We start from the raw sequence: 21,111 nt of genomic DNA, 5'->3' as shown, positions 1-21,111 counted from the left end.
ACACACACACACACACACACACACACACACACACACACACACACACATACACGGAAGCCAATTGCCAATAACCCCAAACACCATTATCGTATTTTCTTTACTGACAGATATAAAGAACATTTTCTCTCGGGAATGAAGGAATGAAAAATTTCAACTTGCTCAGTGATTTTTCCTCCTTTATTGGGATGAAAGTTGTCAAAATACCCTAGGCTTATTTATTACAAAATCAGCACCCCTCACTTGACAGTTACAATTCCATGTGCACTTTTGCCCTACAATTAAGGCACCAAGAAAAAGTTTTGGAAATATTTCTTAGAAACTTACTTCCTTTCAGTAACTAATTAGGCTAACCTACACCAAACTCAAAGCCACTTCTTTTGTAAAGTTTCCAAATGAACAGTTATCATTCCACTCGTACCTAGGATGAGGTATCCATGGAAACCTTGAACTTTTAATGACCAGCGGTTGGCAGGCTCAGGTACCCAGAGTGCAATTTATTGATAGTCTACGTCAAGACCAGCACTCAAAGTTGCCAACCTGATTTAGGTGTTTTTTGTTAATGGTAACTCCCCACCAAAATCTATCTAAGGCTGATCCCAATATTGTCCTGACGAAGTCAGATGAAAAGGTAAATGTGGCAACTCATCTAGATGGACAAGAAAAGGGGGTAGGGTTGTTTTTGTTTTTGTTTGTTTGTTTGTTTTGTTGCTCATAATGTCAACTCAAAGATATGATATGAACATTTTATGGATTTTGCACCCTCCATAGCCAAGTATAAGAGTGTATATACTTCTGTATTCCACCTCAGGTGTGGTCTGGGGATCACTATTGTCTATTATACCATGTCTTTTTAGCTTCCTCATTCCCCTAGTCACTGTGTTTTCCTTTTGTCCTTTTGGTGTGTGAGGGTTGACCTTAGCAGGGAGTCAGCTGTCTTCAATATGGCAGGTCATCTATCACTGCCTCCCCAGGCTGTCTGCCTTCCATTTAATCTTACTTGTAATTTTCCAGGGGAGGTTTACAAAGCCACAAACAGAATTTTAATGTTGTAAAATACCTTTGAAGATAGTAAATATTTCCTTTTTCATGAGGTCAAGCTAAAACTCTACTGGCCCCTGAGAAGACAGAGACATTTTGCAAGTTGAACTGCATTTTATTGAAATGGCCCCTAAATCCAGTCATTTGCATTGATCTAAGGAAATGATTCTCTCAATACAGAGGTACCACAGGGGCATAAATATGCATTTCATATTAGCGGATGCTTGGTTCTTGAAAGTTTTTCCCCTTCTGACACAGCCAAAATATTAATTGGTTTCATAATTGCAAAATATTCACCTCACTAATTTGCAAATGTATTCATTATGTATTTCAAACACCATCCCCAGAAACTAATGGCAGAATTAATGGATGTTACAGGCTCCCATTGAGAGGAAAATAGAAGTCCAAGGAAGCTCACTGATAGAGGAGAGACTGAATGTCCCTAAATATTAAGGCAATAATGACTTTCCTAGATATCCAGATAGATGGACGCTTGAATTTCTAAGATCAGTTAGCAAGTAAACACTATAAACTAAAGAAGGCTGAATCACAAATTAGTTTAGTAAGTGAGCTCTTGTTTTAATTATTTATGCTAATACTTCATAGCATTCACAGAGATAACAGCTATTTAGTGAACCAGGAAGGTTAATGCAAAAATCTCCTTCTAGTTTCCACAGAGCTCGGCAGAGGAGAAGGTAAGACCAATGATACTATGAAAATAATAAATGTACATGGTGATAAGCTGGGCTAATCATCTAAATTCTCTGGTCAGCTCTAGGTAATATTAAGGGAAAAGATCAAAGGGCCATAAAAAGTATAAGCTGAAATAAATCAAACAGACTCATTCATTTTGGGCATGAGTATAGTATCCAGGACAAGGAAGGTGGTAACTCTGCTGTGCTCTGCCCTCCTCAGACCATTGGTGTAATATTCTATCCAGTTGGATCCTCATATTTTAGGATAGATTTGGCAATCTGGATAATATCCAAAGAACACTCAGCTTGGGACTAGAACACTGAGGAAACTAGAAAACATCATGTACAAAGGATAGTTGAAGAAAGTGGTGATGGGGGAAATAAAAAAGACTTAGCAAGGGTAGGATAGCTGTCTTCAAGCATTTGAAGAGCTATCTTACATAAAATAAAGATTAGACTTTTTCAGCTTGGCCTTAGGGAGAAGAATTAGGAACAATGGACCAAAGCTGTAGAGAGCCTTTGAACTTAATCTAGAAAAATTGTCTCACTATAAGAGCTGTCCAAATGTGGATTGCATTGTTTCTTAAAGTATTGAGATCTCCATTTAAGCAGAGACTTGTCAGAGGTTAGGGAATTTTTTCCTTCTTCAGGTAGATATGAATGACAGCCTCCAAACTCCCTTTCAAAACTAGGAGTTTGTGGTTGTAGTTTTGCCACTTTTATTTTTTCCCAATGAGAAAACAGATACAAACTAGATGGGTTAGTATGTTGGCAACAATTTCCAAATTAACTTCTTCCAGAATAAAGCATGGGAAGAATTTTAGCAAAACAAAATCATTTGTGGAAATTTTAACTGTCTTTTCCATTGACACCAACCACAGCTACCCAAATGAAACAGCTTAGTATTTGCCAACAATAGACATGTTTAAGAGGTGGCAATATAATGCTGGAAACAAAAGCAACCCCCTTACCCAAGAGAAAAAGGGTAAATCAGGTGTGCCTATGATGACAGCAATGTCCTGACTTAAGTAGTGCCATTCAATAATTTCCTATTTTTTACAATCAATTAATTGGCATTTATTAATCAATTGCTATAAGCTAAGTTCTAAGTCAGGTTTAGAAAATACTTTCCTGAGAACAACCCTATGAGAAAAGTAATGAAGTATACCAATTTTCTAGATACAAAAATGGAGGCTGAGGGAGATTATTTGTCAAAGCTCACATACTTTCTAAATGACAGAATCAGGATTCAAAGCCAAGAGTCCCCTCACTCTAAAGCCAGTGTCACTTTGAATGCTCAGTTTCACACATCACATATTTAGTCCTTATTTCTTCTTTTTAGGTTATTTGACAGGAAAATATACCAAATAAGACTAGCTTACTTCCCTTTGTTCTTCCACAGAAATTATCAAAGTTAGTCTTAAAACATCTCACTCCTGCCAAACATTTTCTTATGGTTGCACAGCCTTGTTTATTGGAAAAGTAAATGCTCCCTCAGTCAAGAGAGGTTTTTGGCCATGCATAGTTTGTAAGAAAAAAGCAGACAGGGACCATCTGCTCCTATTTCTTCTCTCTGGGTCATTTTCCCCTCATAGAATCCTACAGAATGAGGGCTGTTTTTTGAATAGGAGACATTTATCATTGTGATCAGGCTAAAATCCTATATGCAATTAGTCAAGAAGATCTTATTTAGAAATATGATTATTGTTTACAGAGACTTTAAGGGCTGTCTTTTGAAAGAAATACTAAGCTACTTCTCTATTATTCTATAGGGGTTAGGGAAAGTACTGGGACCAATAGTGGAAATCAGAGGAAGGAATATTTTAATTCAATATCAGAATGATTTTATGAATAATTAAACTGTCCCAAAGTTGAACAGACTGCTTCATGAAATGGGAAAAAGTCCAATTTTTCCAGGCAAAAGATAGAAGCTAGATATGCCACCATGGCGTTTTCGTCACTGGCTAGGAGATTTGGCTAGACCATGTCAAAGATTTTATGGTTTATGATTTTCTGATTCCATAGCCCATTTTTGTACCAAACAGTCCATTAACTCAGGAAAAATTGTCAATGGAATCAGTCAACAAGGCAATTGTCAAGTTAGGCAGGATAAAAGGAGAGTCTGGTAGAAACAAAGCTCTCAACCAATCCTACAAGAAGTGGCAACAAGGGAAGAAATTAAGGCAGTCCCTCAGACTCTTTATTTGGGGAATGGATACAGGATTTATAAAAGATGAGACAGAACTAGTCTTGCTTAAATATCATCACTGGAACTGCTGCTGAATTTATTTCCAGATGCCTTACAGGAGGATCTACTGTCAAGGAACTGACAAGTCAGGAGCAATGATGGTATCATTTTGCAGCATGCTCTGACATGACCAGAAACTTGAAGAGAAAACAGGTGTTACTGACACGGAGGAGCAGGCCACAGAGGTTGCTGCTTTTTAACAGACTTGTCAAAGTTCCCCTGCTCACAGAAGCACAACAGGGTCCCAAGGCAACGATGCAGGGCCAAATGCTCACTTTGGGAAGGACAAGATGTCTTGGGTTTGAAAGATGAAAGGTAGAAGAGGTTAGCAAAGCCCTGAACATGCTTTCTTTTTTCCTCCTCTTTCCTGTAAGTTTGAAAAAAAAAAAAACAAACCCTGTCATCTGTGCAGTCACTTGGATCTAAATACAATATGTTTTTTTTTTTTAAGTCTAAAGGGAAAGCAATATGTGGAGTTCTTATTTTCTGTAGAGAAACCTGTTAGTGAGTTTCCCAAAGGGTTACCCAAAGGCAACTGCAAAAGTCAGTCCAATCAGTTAGTCAATAAGCATTTATTAACTAACTTATTAATTAAGCACCTTGTTGTTGTTCAGTCCTTTCAGTTGAGTCTGACTCTTCATGAACCCTTTTAGGGTTTTCTTGGCAAAGATATTGGAGCAGTTTCCCATTTCCTTCTCCAGCTAACTTTACAGATGAAGAACTTTAGACAAACAGAGTTTAGTGACTTGCCTAGAGTCATACAGCTAGTAAGTGTCTGAGGCCTGATTTGAACTCTGGTCTTCCTGACACCAATCCCAGTCCTCCATTCACTTCACCAACTAGCTGCCCCTACTAAACACCCATCATGTGCTGAGTACCGTGTTTTATATGTGACCGAGCAAGCCATTTTACTTCAATGAGACTCTTCATCTGTAAAATGGAGCTTGAATAGATATTCTCCAAGGTCTTTTTGATGAAAACATGGAAGAAAGAAATATGAACTGAGTCAGGAAACACAAGTTCTATTTTGAGATCTTTAACTACCTGGTCGTATGATATTAGATAATCATTCTACCTCTCTGAGCACAATTTCCTCACCTTAAAAGGGCAAACAGGTTGACAAGATGACCTGCAAAATCTCTTCTAACACTGAAATTCTATAATCTATACTTTGATGACAATGTTTTGGCCAATAAACAAATTATGTGCTAATATTAATAGCTAAGAAGTTATGGGGGGCAGCTAGGTGGCACAGTGGATAGAGCACCAGCCCCGAAGTCAGGAGGACCTGAGTTCAAATTCGGCCTCAGACCAAACAGTTGACACTTACTAGCTGTGTGACCCTGGGCAAGTCACTTAACCTCCAATTGCCTTAAAAAAAAAAAAGAGCACCAATATATTTACAGTTTAAAAAATTTTTAAAAAAGGCTTTAAAAGTACTTAATGACAATGTATTAAAAGAAAAGGAAAAAGAATGATACTGTATAAAAGTGTTTCTGTTTGCTGTCTCTTTGTCTTTTTATGTATGTATTGCTATGTAGGTTTCACACTGTCTTGCTGTATGCACTGTCTCTCTGTATTGTCTCTCTGCTTCTTCCTCTATATATTTTTCTTTTTGTTTTTCTCTATGTCTCTTAGTCTTCATTCCCTCTCCATTTTGTTCTCTCTTTTCTGCCTCTCTCACTTAATTGGACATGACAGATAACTAAATTATCTTTTATCTTCTTCATTATTTTCATAATCAGTTATTGATGTTGCATTTAATTAGTAGGATCTTATGTTTCTTATATCTAATTTTAAAAAATAAATGAATAGAAGGAACATTTTACATTTTTTTCCTCTGAAATATTCCCCCAAACTATTTAGAATTCTTTTTTCTAAATTTATATGGACCTCAATTGATCTTTTCTATGGTTCAGGGGGTTTCATTAGACTTTCCCAATCATTGGGTCCATAAGATAGTCCTTTAAAGGATTTTTATATTTTAGGGAAAAATATTCTTGAAGACCAAATAACTTTTTAAACGGAAATTTGTGGGGGGAAAATTTTTATAACAGTGAAATTCCAAGAACCTGGGCCTGCCAAGGTTAAGCAATGTTTTTATTTGCTCTTTTGTTTTAATCAAGGAGCTTCAGTGGCCCTCTTTTAATACTACATAGGCAGCTATCTACTCTATCTCACAGATGAAAAGGATTTAGAAAATAGTATGTTTTTAATATTTATAAAACAAAGAAATGAATGAACAAATAAAATGTTCAGAACTTTCTCTTGTTATATGCTGGCTTCAAGTATATTTCTTAGGACTGGATTTCTTGAAATAACTGAAGTATTGAAGAAACTTTGAGTATTCTAGTCATCCCAGAGGTGAGGCAAAGAGTTCCTTGTCCTCCTTTGCTTTCTCCTAATGGGTTCAAGGAATCCAGCTCACTTATTGCTTGGTCCTGCTATGAACAAATAGTCCAAATCTGGATGCCCTTGGTTTAAGTCTAAAGGCAAGGGACCACAGTGGGGTCCCTGGTTGGTTCAGGCAAACAGGTCCAGTTCTTTGGATATTGTGATGGAATGAATGGCCATTACTTTGGGGCCTAGATGTCTTCTTCTAATTTAGCACACATTCTCTGGATATGGAATTAATAAATTTAGGAGGTGTTTTTTTTAAGGCGCTTCTATGTTCCCTTTTACATTCTTAATTCCTATTTATTGTTACCTTATACTGGTTAGTTATATACTACTTGCTATATTAACTGCTGAGGTGGTTAGGGATTATAACCAGATACACAATTTCAACAGAGAGGAAAAGGAGAGAGGGACAAAAGAGGGAGTAGGGGAGAGAAAAAAAAAAGAAGAGGAAGAGGGAGAGGGAAAAAGGAGAAAAAAAGAAGAGAAGAGGAAAAAGGAGAGGAAGAGGAACAGACAGGGAGATTGAGCAATAGAGGCAGAAAAGAGAGATGATTCTGTACAGACAGAAAAAAAATACCTGGGTGTGAAGAGACTTGGGTTCTATTCTTAGTCCAACTAATAAGGAACTAAGTAAACTTGGGAAACTCATGTAACCTCTTCAAAGTTCTGTTTTCCTGTCTTAGAAATGAGTGGATTGCATTTAATCATCTTTAAGGGCTCTTCTACCTTTCAAATTCTATGGTTCTAATATATACTTATAATTTTACTAAATCTGTATCTATATCTAACTCTTTGACTATTTAAATATACATATATACATGTATGATAATATAGATGAAATTTGAAATTCTCAAGATAAAAGAAGCCAAAAATTATTGCAGACATTGCTTACTGTTGGCAAATGTTTCAGTATTAACCTTTTTACCTCTTTGTATCAAATATTGGCTGCTATGGCAACCTTCCTCCTTTTCTTCTTTCTTTCCTCCTCTCCCTACCCCAACCAACTCACCAGATTTTCTCAGATGAAAAGCACAAGGCCTTGGGGACTTCAAATATTCCATTGAACAAAGCATCCTAAACCCTTTGCCCTAGAGCCATTTCTGTTGCCATAGCTCAGAAAGTCCATTTATATACACGCTGTTTATTATCTCTTGCTTTCCTCTTTGTTAATCACTATCTCCCCAGAACAGCATGTGAAACAAAAGAAGTAGAGCCCAATGCCTTTTACATAGTAGGCACTAAGTATTTGCTGACTGATAAATTGAATTCTTTTCACCAAATGTCCCATTCTAAAATGCATTGCATAAAGCTGAGTATTTTAATTCTATCCTATGGATGTGAATGTAACTTACTACTCATTCCATTGTAAAGATAGGAAACTAAGCCCTAGGTCAATAAGGAACATGCTGCCAGACACATTAAATGCCAGACACAGAGCTTATCCTGATCAATTGATCTTAGACCTGGACTTTTGCTCTATGTCCCATGTCAATATACTTGTTCTTCACATTGTAACAACAGCTTATTAAAAAGTGTCTAACATCAGTAGCAGCAACAGGAAATAGAGAAGTTCTTTGTGATCCAGAGAAATATGACATGTTTGTACCAATGAAAAAAAAATCCTGGCACAGAAATCAGTATATACTATGTCATGGACCATCCATCTGTCATGAGGTCCGTCAACTTTTTATTTCAACATCCTTACACATTCTTTTCTGGTTTCCTATTATTAAATTAGATGGAGTAACTAGTTGCTTTTACTAATTCTGATACTCACTGCTTTTTTGAAGTCCTTGTTCAAGCACAGTGTGATATAGAATGAACACTGGCCTTTGAGTCTAAAGTTTCAGGAGACCTGTGTTCAAGTTTTGATTCTGTTATTGACTATGTGACCATGGGCAAGTCAATGCACTTGTCTAAGCCTCAGTTTACCTAAATGTAAAACAGGAAGTTGTATTAGATAAAAGTTTGGTATACTGGAATGACCACTAATGAGGTAAATGGTGACAGTTTCAAATCCCATCTCTGACACTTGTAATCTATGTTCCTACTTTCAAAACAAAAAAACCATTCTAAGACTCAATATTCTCATATATAAAATGATAATAATGATAATTTTATTGGCTAATTATGGTGAGACTCAGTTAACGCCTTATATGTGTAACACTTTGCAAACCTTAAATCATAAGTGTCAGCTATAATTGTTTTCTCTGAAGTTCTCATAATTTTCAAGTCAATTTAAGAAAGACTATGCAATGTACCTATACTTTACCAGTATTTCTTAGTTCTTGTCATTACAGACTTTATAGAACAGAAGAAGGAAGAGAAAGAATTGAGTGTAGCCCCAGTCAATTAGTCTTTGGAATCCTCAATATCCTTTTCTATATTCATCTTCCTTATTAGTGTCCATTCAATACATCCAACTGTCTCTCAGCTTCAGCACCCTTGCTTTTGGAGGTTCTTCATGGTCCAAAAGTACATACCCCCTTATTTACTGGCTCATGGATGAAATAATTTTCAATTGAAAAATCTATGCCAACTAGATAAACATGTTCCCTTGGATTGATTCAGGATTCAATCTTTGTACACTTTGTTCAATATTTTTACCAATGGTGTCCTCTGCTGTTGTTAGACCAAATCTTGAGTGTGATGTTCAAAGCTTGGGAGCATGTTTAAAAAGACATAGACAAGTTAGTGCTTGCTCAGAAGAGAATGATATCTGCAAGGGGGGTGCTGGAGCCAGCTCTAACCTGCTCATGAGGGCCAATTGCTAAATTTTCAGTGTATTTATGCCTCAGAAATTAGCAAATGCTACAAATCATAGATTGATCTATTGTTTTAGACTTAAGAAAATGATGGAGAAAATGTAAATAAAGTAGATTAAAATTTTAACAGCACACCTTTGGTGATATATATTGTGAGGGAGCATTAAATCATGCCATATGAGGATCAATTAAAGAAACTTGGGATGTTTAGCCTGAAGAAGAAAAGGCATGAGGAGAAGCAAAGAGCAAGTGTGTATGTGTGTGGGGGCAGGGGGAGAAGAACATGACATTGCTTTCAAGCAACTGAAGTGCTGCCATATGCAAGAAAGATTAGATCTGTTCTGCTTGAAGTCCAAAGGCATAATATGGACCAATGGATGGAAAGTATTGTATCTGGGGAAGCATTTAGCTCAGTATAAAGAGAAACTTCACAACAATTAGAGCTGTTCAAAATGGAATATGAGCTCTTTATTGATGTTGTTCAGCCATTTTTCTGTTACATCTGACTCTTCATGATTCCATTTGGGATATTCTTGGCAAAGACACTGGAATGGTGTGCCATTTCCTTCTCCAGCTCATTTTCCAGATAAGGAAACTGAGGCAAACATTGTTAAGTGACTTTCCAAGAGTCACATAGTTACTAAGTGTCTGAGGCCAGATTTAAACTCAGGAAGATGAGTCTTCCTGACTCCTAGCACTCTATCTGCTGTGCCACCTAGGGGCACAGTAGTTATTTAAAAGGAGCCTATAAGATCACTTGTCACAAATACTATAGAAATTATTCATGCCTATGGTGGAAGTTGGACTAGTCTGCAGTGGCTAAGCAAAGGAGAAAAAATGAGTTAGGTATTAAAGTATTTTAAAAAAAAAAGCTTTGTACTCATCTTTTATGACTATTTTCAGTATGAGTATGATATGAGTATTTTTAGTAACAATAAAATACTCATCAAATATGAGTATTTCAGTAATAATACATTTTCATTGCCCCCAAACTTAACAAATTACATGCCTCACAGTGATGTAGGTGGTTCAAATATTATTTTCATTTCATACATGTCATTATCTATGTGGTAAAGCACAGAAAGGTTAAATAATTTATACATGTTCACATAGCTGGGATGCATCAAAATTAGAACTCAAATCCAGGTTTCCTTATTCAAAATCAGATGCACTTCAAACTGAACTATGTTCTGAAAGCATTTCTGTATGTTATCTGAGTTGTTGCCTCAATTTTCCTTTTTACTTTAATTTTGTGAACTTGACTTTTCTGCACTTTAGATTTTATTTTTTATCAGTAAATTTATCTTTGGTATTATGTTTTTCTTTCTTACACTTCCTACATCATTATTTACCACCAAATCTTGCTAATTATGTCTCCACACTATCTCTCAAATATGTACCTTTCTTCTGTTATAATTGCTACCAATCTAATAAAGGCCTGGAATAACTACCAACCTGTTTCCCTGCAGTAGTCAATCCCCCTACCTCTTTCCCCTCTAAGTTCCTCTTTCAATCCATTAATGAGAACACATATCATCATCTTAAGGTCAGGGTTGCATCTCTTCATTTCATTCTTTCCTCTCGCCATTGGAAGTATTTCAAAAAAATGCCTTGGGAAATTTGTGTAGCCATTCCAGCTATCTTGGAGGAAGATCAAAAAGTAAAAGTAAAGAGAATGAACTACTCCTTGAACCCCAAGATTCACATAAAGAGGTTCTGTATTTGGGAAACAAACTTCCCAGGTCCTGGAGCAAACAGGGAGTAGGAGAAAACAGGAACAAACTTTTAGATATTTTCTAAAGGATGGGTCTGTCCTATTCATCCTTTCATGATATCTAAAGGACTGGGGGTGTGGGGAAGAAAAATGGAAGAGTTTCAGGGCTTTTGTGGTGAATACATCAGAATGTCTTTGTGTCTCTGTGTTTATGTGCATGCGTGCATGCTTGTTGGTGTGTGTGTGTGTGTGGGTGGGTGGGTGGCTGTGGGTGTGGATGTGGATGTGTCCCTTGATTTGAATGTCTCACAGAGACGTCATGTAATGTGGTAGCTTTAAGAATTAAAAGGTTGGGGGGCAGCTAGGTGGTGCAGTGGATAGAGTACTGGCCATAGGGTCAGGAGGACCTGAGTTCAAATCTCGCCTCAGACACACTCACTAGCTATGTGACCCTGGGCAAGTCACTTAACTCCAATTGCCTCACAAAAAAAAAAAAATTAAAAGATTGGGAGAAATGCAGTTTGTTTCTTTGATTTCCTGCAATTTAAAAAGTGAAAGTTGAGAAATGCTTTGAGTCAGTTGAGAAAATGATTTAATTTGTAGTCTCTGCCAAGACAGCAAATAAGATGTGTGTTTTATTTATGAAACATGAGGATCTGTAAAGAATATGTGAGGAAGAGATCATAGCAAAGTTCCCCACTCATCTCACGAGGAATAGATATTATTAACCGATGATGAGAGTTGAAGCTTTAAGTGGAGAGAAGCTCCACATTATCATGCTTAGTGAAGTCTGAAGTATTGGACTACATACATGCCATCCGAGGTTTACCACCACATTCTGTTGTTGCCCTATTTTTGCAGGCTTATTTCGTATTACTCACTCTACTCTATATTCCAATCAAAATCTTCTATAATAATTCCTGTGCTTTCTTCTCCCTTTTTTTTATGCTATTTTCTTATACTTTAAGAAGCACACACAAACACACAAACACACATCACACAAATACACCCTCTGGCTGTTGAACCACCACACAACTCTTAAAATCTAGCTGAAATGATTCCTTTCCCATGAGGCATTTCCTGATTGTTCCCATCTCTCATACCTCATGTAATATTTTATTGGAACCTCTTAAGCAAACAAGTGCAGTTATTTATGTACGTGGCAAATCTTCTGAACCAATATCTTACTTAATTTTTGTATACCACCACATCTCCCACTTTTAGCCCTCAGCTTTGTACTCAGCACCAAGCAGGTACATATTAAATGTTGAAGAGAGATGAAATCACTTGTGCAATCGGCTAACAAATGAGAAATTAACTTCTTCAAAGTTTAATTCTTTTGATCAAATATGTCCAGAAATAAAGACACAGCACTGGTAGAGGGAGAAGGTAAAATTCTTCACTTCATTAATACTTCAGGCATCAAATTACTCTGATTCTTCTTCTTTTTCAAAAAATAAATATAACTAAGAATTCAGGATTTCAAATCTTCTGATGCTTATGTAAGTAAAGGAAAAGGTTTAGATCCCCAAATCTCTAAGCTCAATATGGATTCCAATGTGGTCGTCATTGACAGCAAGATTTCTTAAATGAAAACAAATGTGGCACTGAGAGAGATACAATAAAAAGTACCAGAAATCCCAAAGAGGGCCCTTACAGTATACTAAGTTTCTTAACAGGGCCGGTAGACTCAACTGAGAGGAGGTTTTGCTTGCACAGCTTCCTATGAAAAGCAAAGCCTATCTTTCTAGCAATCTCTCCTTACCCAAGGTTAGCAATTACAGGCTGTTTTTAAAAGTATAACCATCTTCCTCTGTATCACAAAGCATGATAAAGCTTACTAGTGCATTTGCACACATGTGCATGTGTAGTTTAATCATATTAATCATATTCAGGTAAAAGCTAATAATTTAAAAAACACAATAATAGTGAAGCTTCGAAAGTCAGCAGATTGTATAGAATCATGCTTTAATTGCTGGACATGCTCAAAGGCTCCCACTGGCAGCTGGGGCTCAGGCTGAAATGGCCTCTCTTTGCGGTTCTGCCCCAGCAGTCCCCTCATCCCCATGCATCTGTGACTTTATTCTTAGGTCTCCTCTGGCAGATGGGTAATGGCATTTCAGGGAGTAATTGGTAGATACCATGGTGCTTTTCCTCCTCATGAAAGGTCACTTACATTAAGGAGATGGTACTCTTGGGCCATCAAATTTTTCCTATCTCTTACAGGGAATTTTTTTTGGGGGGAGATGGTAAGGTTGTGCTTTATTTTTGTTATATAATGGAAAGAGCATTATGCAGGAAGTCAGAGAACCTGTGTTCTTAGACACTTGCAAGCTGTGGCCTTGTGCAAACACCTTAGCCTCTCTAAACCTCAGTTTATCTATCTCTGCAAAAATAGGTATCATAATATATTCACTACCTACCTCTCAACACTGTTGTGAACTAAGTTCTTTCTAAATATTCAATCCATATATATTATTAGTGTCCCCAGCTCAGAGAATTAATAGCCATGTTTCTTTCTCCGAAATATCTTAACCTCCCTAAGCCTCAGTTTCTCCACCTGCAAAATGAGGATCTAAATACTTGCATTACCTACCAGTATGCTTTATGTAAATTCTAGTTATTATACTATTAATCTTGATATCATTACCTTCAAGTGGTCTTTTTAGAAGTTTCAATGCACTTGAAACATCTGTAAAAATCAGTGTTGCTGTAGGTTTCAAAGCACCATCACATTGCTGAAAGATCCCTGGACCAGGGAGATGTAGGTTCAGACTATCTCTGTCACCACACCCAGTCTCTAACCTTGGACAGCTGCCTTCTTTCTAAGGGCTTCGGTTTTGCCATCTGCAAAATGTATGGTTTGGAACAGATTAAAGTCCCTCCTTATCCTAAAATTCTGACACTTGACTAGGAGTCCAGGGGCCTAGGTTTATGGTACAATTCTTCCACAAACTCTGTGACTTTGACAGGAAGTTATTTAAATTTCATGGGCCTCATTTTTTTTAACCCCTAAAAGACAAAGTTATCCTAAGGAATCTTGCAGTCTTCTTCCAGCTCTAAAAATCTAATCCCTGATCCTGCTATACTTTGTTAATTGTTTGTGAAAAGTCCTTTCCTGTGATTTGGATAATGAACTGAATTGAGTGTGAGATGACATGTCCCCTAACACTCTAGTTCCTGGGGCAGAAAGGCTCCTGTAAACCTTTAAAAAAAACCTTCCTGAGTAGTGGGGTCAGGGTAGGGGAGATTATTTTAGGCCAAAGGAATAGGCATCTGAATTTAGAGGACCTGTCCTGGAGGCATGGCTTAGCCAGTTACTAGCTGTGTGTCTCAGGGCAAAATATTATAAACATGCTAAACTTAGTTTCTCTTTCTCCAAAATGGTACTACTAATACTTTCATTATATATTCAACAATATTAATATTTCCATGATCCCTGTGTATGTCTCCCCCTTCAACACCCACCACCACAAAAACATTTAAAGGAGCAAAGAATCTTAGTTTGGAACAAAGATTAAACTCTGAGAACTAGTTCCTTAGGGAACTAGACAAGAATACTGGGCAAATTCTTACAGGGACTTCAGTATGAGGGAGAACTCAGTACCAAATAAGAGAATTTATAATAAACAATTACAAAAGTTAAGACTTTGAGGCCATTCTCTGCAGTTGTGATGAGGGAAAAGAGAGGGAGGGAAGGAGGAAAAGAGAGAGACTGGCACTGTGCAAAGCACCTTACAAATATTGCTTCATTTGAATCTTACAACAACCTTGTGAGGTAGGGGCTGTGATTTTTCCCATTTTAGAATTGAGGAAACTGAGGCAAACAGAGATCAAGTGACTTATTCAGGACCACCCAAGTGGTAAATGTCTGAGGCCAGATTTGAACTTAGGTCTTCTTGACTCCAGGTCCAGTGGTATCCACTGAGCCACATAGCTACCCCCAAACTGATTTAATAATAACAATAATGACAATAATAGCCACCATTTATATAGTGTTTACTATATGCCAGGCACTGTGCTTAAAAATTTATAATTATTATATCATTTGATACTCGCAACAACCCTGAGAGGTAGGTACTGTTAGTCTTCACATTTTACAGATGAGGAAACTGAGGCAAATAGTACTTAAATAATTTGCCCAGGGTCACACAACTAGTAAGTGTTTGAGGCTTGATTTGAACTCAGGTCTTCCTGATTCCAAGTCTAGTGTTTTGTCCATTGTGCCACTCAACTGCCCAAAATCTAATTTGTAAATAACTTCCACCTGTTTAGTCTTTACTGCCACTAGTAAAGTATGAGTGATATATTCAGAAAGGATTGTTTTTGGTGTTAGTATAGACTTAGTATGAAGAAGTTGGATAATTATGGGGCATAGTAGATAGAGTTCTGGGTCTAGAGTTAGAAGGACCTGAGTTCAAATCTGACCTCAGACACTTACTATTTGACCCTGGGCAAGTCACTGAACCCTGTTTGCCTCAGTTCCATCATCTGTAAAATGAGATGGAAAAGAAAATGGCAAACCCCTCCAATATCTTTACCAAGAAAACCCCAAATGGATTCACGAAGCTACATGAAGACATGACTAATCAACAAAACAGCAAATATGAAGAAGGGGAAAATGAGGGAAGGGTGCTAAAAGAGTCCCTCATCTGTGTTGACTTTCCCCCAGGCTCTCAGGTAGTAACAAAAAAAGGCAGAGCCAGAAGGAAACTTGAGTACTTCTAGAATGACTAGACAAATCATTAGTTTGCAGACCGGTGTATACATGACTGCAAAAGATGTGGATGTTAGATGCCACTTTCAGTGTGGTTCAATACTGGGATTGAAATTAGGAGACATGGTTTCTAGTTTTATGTTTACTCACATGCTAAACTGTGGAACCAATCAGTTCATTTTTATGGGCCTACATTTTCTCATCTGCAAAATGAGGCACTGAATGATCCCTTGTGTCATGTGGTTATAGGATTTAAAGCTGGGAAGCAACCTTAAATATCACTGAGTCCAAACAATTCATTTTACAAATGAGGAAACTGAAACCAACAATGATAAAATTATTTGCCCAAGGTAACATGCTAATAATGTCCTGATAGCTCAAAAATAATCAATGAATATATATATTTTACCTCTCTTTACACAAATTCAAATATGTCATGGCTCCAATTAAACACTTCGTAGAGAAAAGTCATTGAGATCTATGTTGCTTAAAACAAATATTAATAATTCATCTTTTTTTGTCTTAGGTATCCACTGAAGAAGGCTTGAGTCTAGCCCGAGAGTACACCTGTGCATTCTTTGAGACATCAGCAGCTCTGCGCTTCTATGTTGATGATGTTTTTTATGGTTTGGTGAGAGAAATCCGCAAGAAAGAATCCATGCCATCTCTGATGGGGAAAAAATTGAAAAGAAAAGACAGTCTTTGGAGGAAATTAAAGGGCTCCCTGAAGAAGAAGCGGGAAAATATGACATGACCCCTCAGCCTAAGATTGACTGACATCTTTCTCTCTCCAGAGCTGATCAGTCTGACAATTACAGATGTAGCAATTCATTATACAACCTCTGATTTTCCACATTTTTCCCCCTTCTTCTTCAACTCTGCCTATAGGTAAAAGCAAAATCTGTGTATCTGTGTTTCCCGAGGTGATTCTGTTTTGTCTTCAAGATTTGGATGGATTTTGTCAATCTACCAAATATGCTGTTTATTTTTTACAATATATCACTAAATAAAATTGACATTCCAATTGCCTCATTTCCCTTTAAAGAATCTGGCTTCATTTGGTATGCTGTCAAGTTATGGAGGAAATATTCAAAATCACAGCTGGAATGATAAAAGGCTCTAGGGATCTGCTGTTCCCTGATAAGAGCAGAATTGTTTGTACACTGAGAAGCTCAGTAAATAATAAAGAAGCCCAAGAAAGCATTGAGGACTGGAGTCTCTCACCCTATCTTTCCTGAAGTGTAACAATCACTGAGCTCCTTTCTGGAGTGCTCCCCAGATGAGCCTCAGGAATGCCTTGGGAAATTATTGAGAGTAATCACTAGTGGGGAATCAATGGAGAAAGTGGAATTAGCTCAGTCTTGCAGATCCCTACCTCCTCAGCAGACCAGTTTGGTGAGAAAGGGTTGTCTGTTTCTTGGGAAGACAAAGGCTTTTAATGGTGGGGGTTACACACTCTTACAGTGATAATGGATTCCTCCTGAAAGATTTTCTTATAGGATTAAACTATCTGAAATAAGGATGGATCTATGTGTAAATAGAATATATGGCCACTGGAGTTTAATTTATATATGACTCAATGGTCACTTAGCCCAAAGTACTTCCCTACAATTGCTTGAGCTTGTTCACTTTCAGATTTGCCACTTTGCCTAAAAGTTTAACATTTTAAAGATTCATATAAGTTAATTGTGAGCAGAGCTGGAACTAGAGTTCAATACCCTTTGTCTGAGGACACTGAAATGTAGAGGATTCTGGCAGTACTTGCAGGCCATCAGCAACATGAAGACAATTGAGTTTATTGTCCATTTAGCAAAAACAGTGACTGAACAACAACAAAATGTACTCCTGAGACTGTGACCCCATTTGGAATTTTCTTGGCAAAGATACTGGAGTGGTTTGCCATTTCCTTCTCTAGTTCATTTTACAGATGAGGAAACTGAGGCAAACAGGGTTAAGTGACTTCCCTACATCTCAGAGCTGGTAAGTGTCTGAGGCCAGATTTGAATGCGAGAAAATGAGTTTTCCTGACTCTGGGCATAGCATTATATGATCTATTAGGCCACCTAGCTACCCCTAGACTGTAAAGTGTTTTAAATATTAACAGAAAATTGTTCTTTATTCTAAATGAAATTGGCTAGCCATCCCCAATCATCTTGCCTTTTGTCTTTCTGCTGGACTCTGATAACTCTGGAGAAAAGAATGAGGTTGATCACTTTGCACACCTCTGCCTCACTTAAATCCCACTCACTCACATGTCAAAACATCACCCTCATGTCATTGGGCCTCTTTGAGAATGAAGAAAAAACAACATTCAGCAAAAGGAGTAGTTTAACTCAAGAGCTATCACATAGCACACTTCCAACCTTCATCTGGACCATCCCATAGCTCCCAAATGAATTTTCCACCCTCATCATGTTCCCCTCCCCAGAAGCAACTTCCTGGATGTGGTTTTCTAAAGCTTCTATATCCTCCCACATGGAGATGTGTCCTGAAGTCTTCCCTCTCCTTAACTGAATTTATCTTTAAAAGTTTTTTGAGTGTGCTCGATGTGCCCTCAGTGTAAAAATTGCTAGTTATGGTTGTGATTATAGCTTCTCTTTTAAAATTAAAATGACTCAGATTAAGAAGCATTATTCATATATATATATATATACACATATATTCATATCTCAATATGCATTAAGTTATTCCAATTACTTTCCTCTAAAACCCATGATTAGTTGTATTGAGTTTTTAGCATATAAGAGGAAGGGAAAAATAGTATTGGGAAATTTGTCACTTCATAAGAAGGGAAGTTAGAATGATATATTGGAGTAAGGGGCTTTGCAAAGGCAATGATGAGGAGGATATGTCCCAGACTCTTGGGGGAACATGGAAGAGAATGGATGTGAGAGAAAGGGGTACAAAGGGAGAGGGGAAAACAACAATGAAAAGTGTGCTTGCTTCCCCATTTCATTAGGAATGACAAAATGAGAAATCTTTTCAGAAGACATAAAGAACTCTGTTGGTCACTAGAAAGAGATACAAAAAATGCTAAAGACAAAATACTGGCCCCAGCAAAGCAAGAATAAAATAAAGATGACTGAAAAAAGTTCATGAAAATACAGAAATCAAATCAAATGAAAATGTTTATACACACATATGCATATATGTGTGTGTGTGTGTGTGTGTGTGTGTGTGTGTGTATATGTATATGCATGTAGTTGTTGTTTAACTTGCCCAAGGTCACTCAATGAGCTAGTGACAGGTCTCCCGGATTTCCTTTCCAATGTTTTACCCAGTAGGTTAAAATACCTCTTTGGGATATGTGACAAATATGAGATGACCAATAATTGGAGGGAGAAGATTTAAAAATAAACTCTCTCAATAAAACACTTATTTTATTTTGCAGAATGCCTAGTACACCTCCAAGATGGCAGGCATAAGTTACTCTGCTGACAGTCTGTGTTGCAATTTGGGCATCATCCAGCCTTCTCTAGAGGTGTAATTAAAGTCAGCTAATAAATAAAATGGAAAATATTGCTTCTCAAAAGGATCCATATTGTCTCTTTAAAATACATAATATATGAGGGTTGATTAACCCTGTTCCCAGGTTGGGATGACTGCAAGCCAAAAGCAAACCTGCCATAAGTCATTCTCTTCAAGGTAGACTATTAGACAAGGTGGGTAAAAACCTCAATTAGTTGGAGTTTGTCAAAGGCACGGTATTAAATTTATAGCTCATGAAAGGCCCTAAACTAATAACACTTAGTCTCTTTATTTATGTGCAGAAGAAATAGAAGCAGCAGAGATAACTTTTAAGTATAAACCTAGAGAGGTAGATCAATACATTTGGAATCAAAAGACTTGGGTTCAAGGCCTAGTTTTGTTCCTCATTATTTGCATTACATTAGCTGGCTCAATGACCCTTAGTAGTTTTATCTATATATTGAGTATAATACCCCATGTTCTTATTACCTGACACAATTGTTTTAAGTATCAAATGAGATAAAGTGTTATGTGATATATTGTTATTACCCAGGATCACTGAGTGAAGTAATGGACCATACAACTGGGATATTTGGGGGCTAAGCCAAGATGGCAGAATAGAGGAAGCACTCTCCCAACATTCCCCTCTACAGAACCTTAAAATAATGCCTCAGATCAAATTCTCAAGTAGCAAAGCAAACAAAAAGTCAGAGTGAGATATTTTTCCACCCTAAAACAACTTAGGAAGTTGGAGAGATCTGTAATGGAGGCGAGGTGGGTGTGGGAGGTGAGGTTGGGGTGGAGACTTTGCCCAGAGCACATGTGGATGAAACACCAGTTGTGGGACTACTGCCAGTAGATGGCTACAGAAGCAGTAGCAGCTTCAGGAGGTCTCAAGCCAGAGACAGCAAGGGAAGCTGACAACTGGTCAGAAAGAGATTACAATGGACCCCTGTGCTAGTACTAGACAAAGGACCAGACACCGTTTGGCAACTCCATCATCTATACCAACTTTCAGGTCATAATTCAAGGGCACAAAGGGGCATTTTCAATTAAAAGGGAGTGGGGGGGCCCAGAGGAGCAGTATCAGATGTTATCCTAAAGGATCAGTGGCACATTAACCATCTTCTCTAATGATTGGTAAAGTATCTGTACCAAAATAATTTCTTCAGTATTTTTATCTGAAAAAAAAATTGGGAGATTTCTATTCAAATATGGACCATACCACTAGCAAGCTATATGAGTTTGAATAGACGCTCTACATCAGTTTCCTCAAGTGCAAAATAAGGTTGATTTTTTTTCTATCATATTCTTCTGAGAAGCAAAAGTCAGGTTCAACCTTATCTTCTCCCAAGTAATGGAGAAGATCAATGGTGTGGATAATCCAAAATGATAGATAACTGCTAAACCACTTTTTCTTTTTTCTTTTTTTTTTTGCTTTTGGAATCCATTGACTAATTTATTATGCAGCACATCTAACTGCTTCATTAGATTTTGCACAGATGCATGATAATGTTAAAAACATTTATATTTTAGGTTAAACAACTGTTGGGGATAGGGAGATGGGGAGGAAGAAGAACTACAAGCACAGTAGTTACAAGCAAGAAGTCAAGTTGGGATTGAAAGTGCCCTGTGAATAATAAAGAAAAATGTTAGTTAACTCACAGGTAATTGAAAAATCATATTTTAATGCTATTACAGTTCTAGAAGGCCATAAGTAAAGAGGAATAATACATCCTATTTACAAAAAAAATGATTTTGAAACTAGGGCTTAATTAGCTCAATCCTCTGCTCAAAAAGGATAGTTCACTGTCATAATTCCTTAAAGAATACAAAGGAAGAAGACTTTGATGTGGTGAGCCAGGATTGTTCAGAAAAAGGTTAACATGAGCAATACCAATGCACAGGCATAAATACATTTGATTAATGGAGGGAGAGAGGATAAGCACTGGAATAAAGAGGAGAATAAAGATAATTTTAGTTCTTTGACTCCAAATCCAGATTCCTTTCTATTCTTTCATTCTGTTTCCTACTACTTTAATGTTAACATTTTCCCTCTGTATATC

General features: G+C 37.2%; 1 protein-coding gene across 1 annotated transcript in view; it reads left to right on the top strand.

The window, feature by feature from the left end:
- RIT2 (Ras like without CAAX 2) overlaps positions 1 to 16,498 on the top strand; it is a 505,620-nt gene extending 489,122 nt beyond the window's left edge. Inside the window, exon 5 of the mRNA XM_027869100.1 lies at positions 16,104 to 16,498. Within this exon, the coding sequence (XP_027724901.1) occupies positions 16,104 to 16,331 (228 nt within the window). The 3' untranslated portion in view covers positions 16,332 to 16,498. The remainder of the gene's footprint in view (positions 1 to 16,103) is intronic.
- The last annotated feature ends 4,613 nt before the right edge of the window (positions 16,499 to 21,111 follow it).

Source organism: Vombatus ursinus, unplaced genomic scaffold (genome assembly GCF_900497805.2).
Source record: "Vombatus ursinus unplaced genomic scaffold, bare-nosed wombat genome assembly UNPS02014791.1, whole genome shotgun sequence".
Lineage (NCBI taxonomy): Eukaryota > Metazoa > Chordata > Mammalia > Diprotodontia > Vombatidae > Vombatus > Vombatus ursinus.
Note: the sequence above shows the minus strand (reverse complement) of the source record. Positions and strands in the feature narration are given on the sequence as shown.